The sequence below is a fragment of the Charadrius vociferus genome, unplaced genomic scaffold, assembly GCF_000708025.1.
Source record: "Charadrius vociferus isolate BGI_N301 unplaced genomic scaffold, ASM70802v2 scaffold225, whole genome shotgun sequence".
NCBI classification, from domain to species: Eukaryota; Metazoa; Chordata; class Aves; order Charadriiformes; family Charadriidae; genus Charadrius; species Charadrius vociferus.
Genome location: NW_009648638.1, coordinates 1,390,332 through 1,392,351, shown reverse-complemented (window position 1 = coordinate 1,392,351; position 2,020 = coordinate 1,390,332). Strand labels below are relative to the sequence as shown.

At 64.1% G+C, this 2,020-nt stretch overlaps 1 protein-coding gene across 1 annotated transcript in view; it reads right to left on the bottom strand.

The window, feature by feature from the left end:
- The window catches only part of LOC104287625 (sacsin-like), a 23,453-nt gene that overhangs the window by 10,848 nt on the left and 10,585 nt on the right, over window positions 1–2,020 (bottom strand). Inside the window, exons 2-5 of the mRNA XM_009886349.1 lie at window positions 1,765–1,852; window positions 1,465–1,567; window positions 1,003–1,149; window positions 155–618 (exon numbers count right to left, since the gene is read on the bottom strand). Coding sequence (XP_009884651.1) covers window positions 155–618; window positions 1,003–1,149; window positions 1,465–1,567; window positions 1,765–1,852 — 802 coding nt within the window. The remainder of the gene's footprint in view (window positions 1–154; window positions 619–1,002; window positions 1,150–1,464; window positions 1,568–1,764; window positions 1,853–2,020) is intronic.

The following is a 2,020-nucleotide window of genomic DNA, read 5'->3' as shown; positions in this document are numbered from 1 at the left end:
GGGGTAGGAAGCAGCACAGCGGGCCTCGGCAGGGCCCACGGAGGGGGTGCGCCAGGCTCAGCTCGGGGCAGCAGCCCAGCCCTGCGCCCAGCGCCACAGCCGGCCCCTCCGTGGCCCTGCCCGTGGCCCCCAGCCACTCGCTTCTGTCCCGCACCCCATCCCCGTGCAGGGCCACCAGGCACCATGCCAGACTCAGCACCTCATCCCCTGATGGCCCTGGGACAGGGAGAGGCTGAGGGGATGCCACAAGGGTCCCCATGAGGGTCTGGACCCCATCAGGGGCCACACGGTGCAGGGCCACACGGCGGACGTGGCGGAGGAAGAGGAGGGCAAGAGGGGCCTCAGTGAGGAAGGTCTGGAGGAGGCTACGGAGGCGCTCAGGATCGGAGACCCCTGCAGCGATTCCCGAGGGTTGCCGGCGAAGTGGGAAGCGGAAGAGGGTGCCCTGGGCAGAGCCACGGTGCTGTCCCACAGCTTCCAGCCCAGCCCAGAAGGGCTCAAAAAGGCCAGGAAGGTCTTGGGCTGCAGAGATGTCCCAGCGGGCACCGGCACCTGTCAGCACCCGGCATTCGGGGTCCAGCACCCCCAGGGATGGGGGGCTCAGCACACCTGGCAGGTCTGAGGACATGGGAACCATGAGGCCACAGCGATGGCATGGACACCACTGCCTACCCAGATCATCCAAACCCATCAGGGGCCCACGTGCCCACCCACTACCCTCAAGTTCAACCCCGCAGTGCCTCCTGTGATCCCAAGCTGAATCCCAATTCATCAGTCCTCCCTCAGTTTACCCCTGCAGCCCTGCCCTCCATTGCCACCCACCCTCTCTGTGGCCTCCTGGTGCTCCAGTCTTCCTCACTTCAGGCACAGCACTCCATTTTGCCACCCCTCCCGTCTGCTCCCCCTCCCCCAACAAGTTCTCCCCAGCACGTGTAGTTCAGTGCCTCCAGTACAACCCCTGTCCCCAGTTGAATTCCCGTTGAGGCCCCCAGTGCCACCTACCGGTGAGATGGTAGACAGAGGTGAAGCCCAGGCCGAAGCGTCCCACCGTGCTGGGGTCCTCCCGCTTGTGCGACACCCCTGGGCGCATGAGCCCCGTCCAGTCCCGTGGGGACATCAGGGCGTCATTGTAGGCCAGGAGGGCTGGGCCTGGGGCGTCGGGACCATGGGTTAGGGGAGACTTGGGACGTGTAGGGGGGATTGCAACCCACACTCAGTGTCCCCACAATCTCAGTCCCCCCTCCAGTCCCACAAAATCCCCCTCAGTGCCCCCAGTACCACTGAGTCCTCCCAGTACCATCAGTGCCCACAGCACATCACAGAACACCTCATTGTTTCCAGTTTCCCTGGTTCACTCTGATCCCTCTTCAGTTCTTCATAAGTATCCCCCAATCCCTCCCAGTATCTGCCAGTGCCACCCGTTTGCTTCACCCAGTCTCTCCTAGTGCCCGTAGCGCCTCTCACCCTGAGTGCCCTCCAGTCCTCCTCTGGTGACGTCAAACTCCCGCTCGTCGGACACAAACACAACCTCTTTAGCGCCAGCATCGTCCGCGTTCTGCACCAGCTCCTGGGTTCAGGGATCAGTGCCTGGACACCGGGGTCCCCCCAGCCCCCAGAGAAAACCACCAACCCGTTCTCCCAGCTGGCCAGCAAGGTCCAGGGGCTGGTGCTGGGCAAGGACCACCACCCACCTCAGTTGCCCTGCGGTCTGTCTGCCCAGCTGGGCAAGAGAGCCCCAATGGTGGGGTTCCCTGGGGGTCTCACCTTGAGGATCTGCCCCCCGTCGGGGTACTTCTGCAGGATGTTGTGCAGGTAGTCAAGGAAGATGGGAGCCTGCTGGCAGAAGGCCTCCCTGCAAAGCAGAGAGAAGGGTCGGAGGGGGGGGCAGGGGGGGCTGGCCCCCATGGATAAGCAGGACCCCCATGTCCTCCTCAGATCCCCCAAGATGCCCCCCTCCTTGTGGGGTCAAGAACGCTATCAACTCCCAGGACCCACTGAAACCACAACCTCCAAGGTCCCC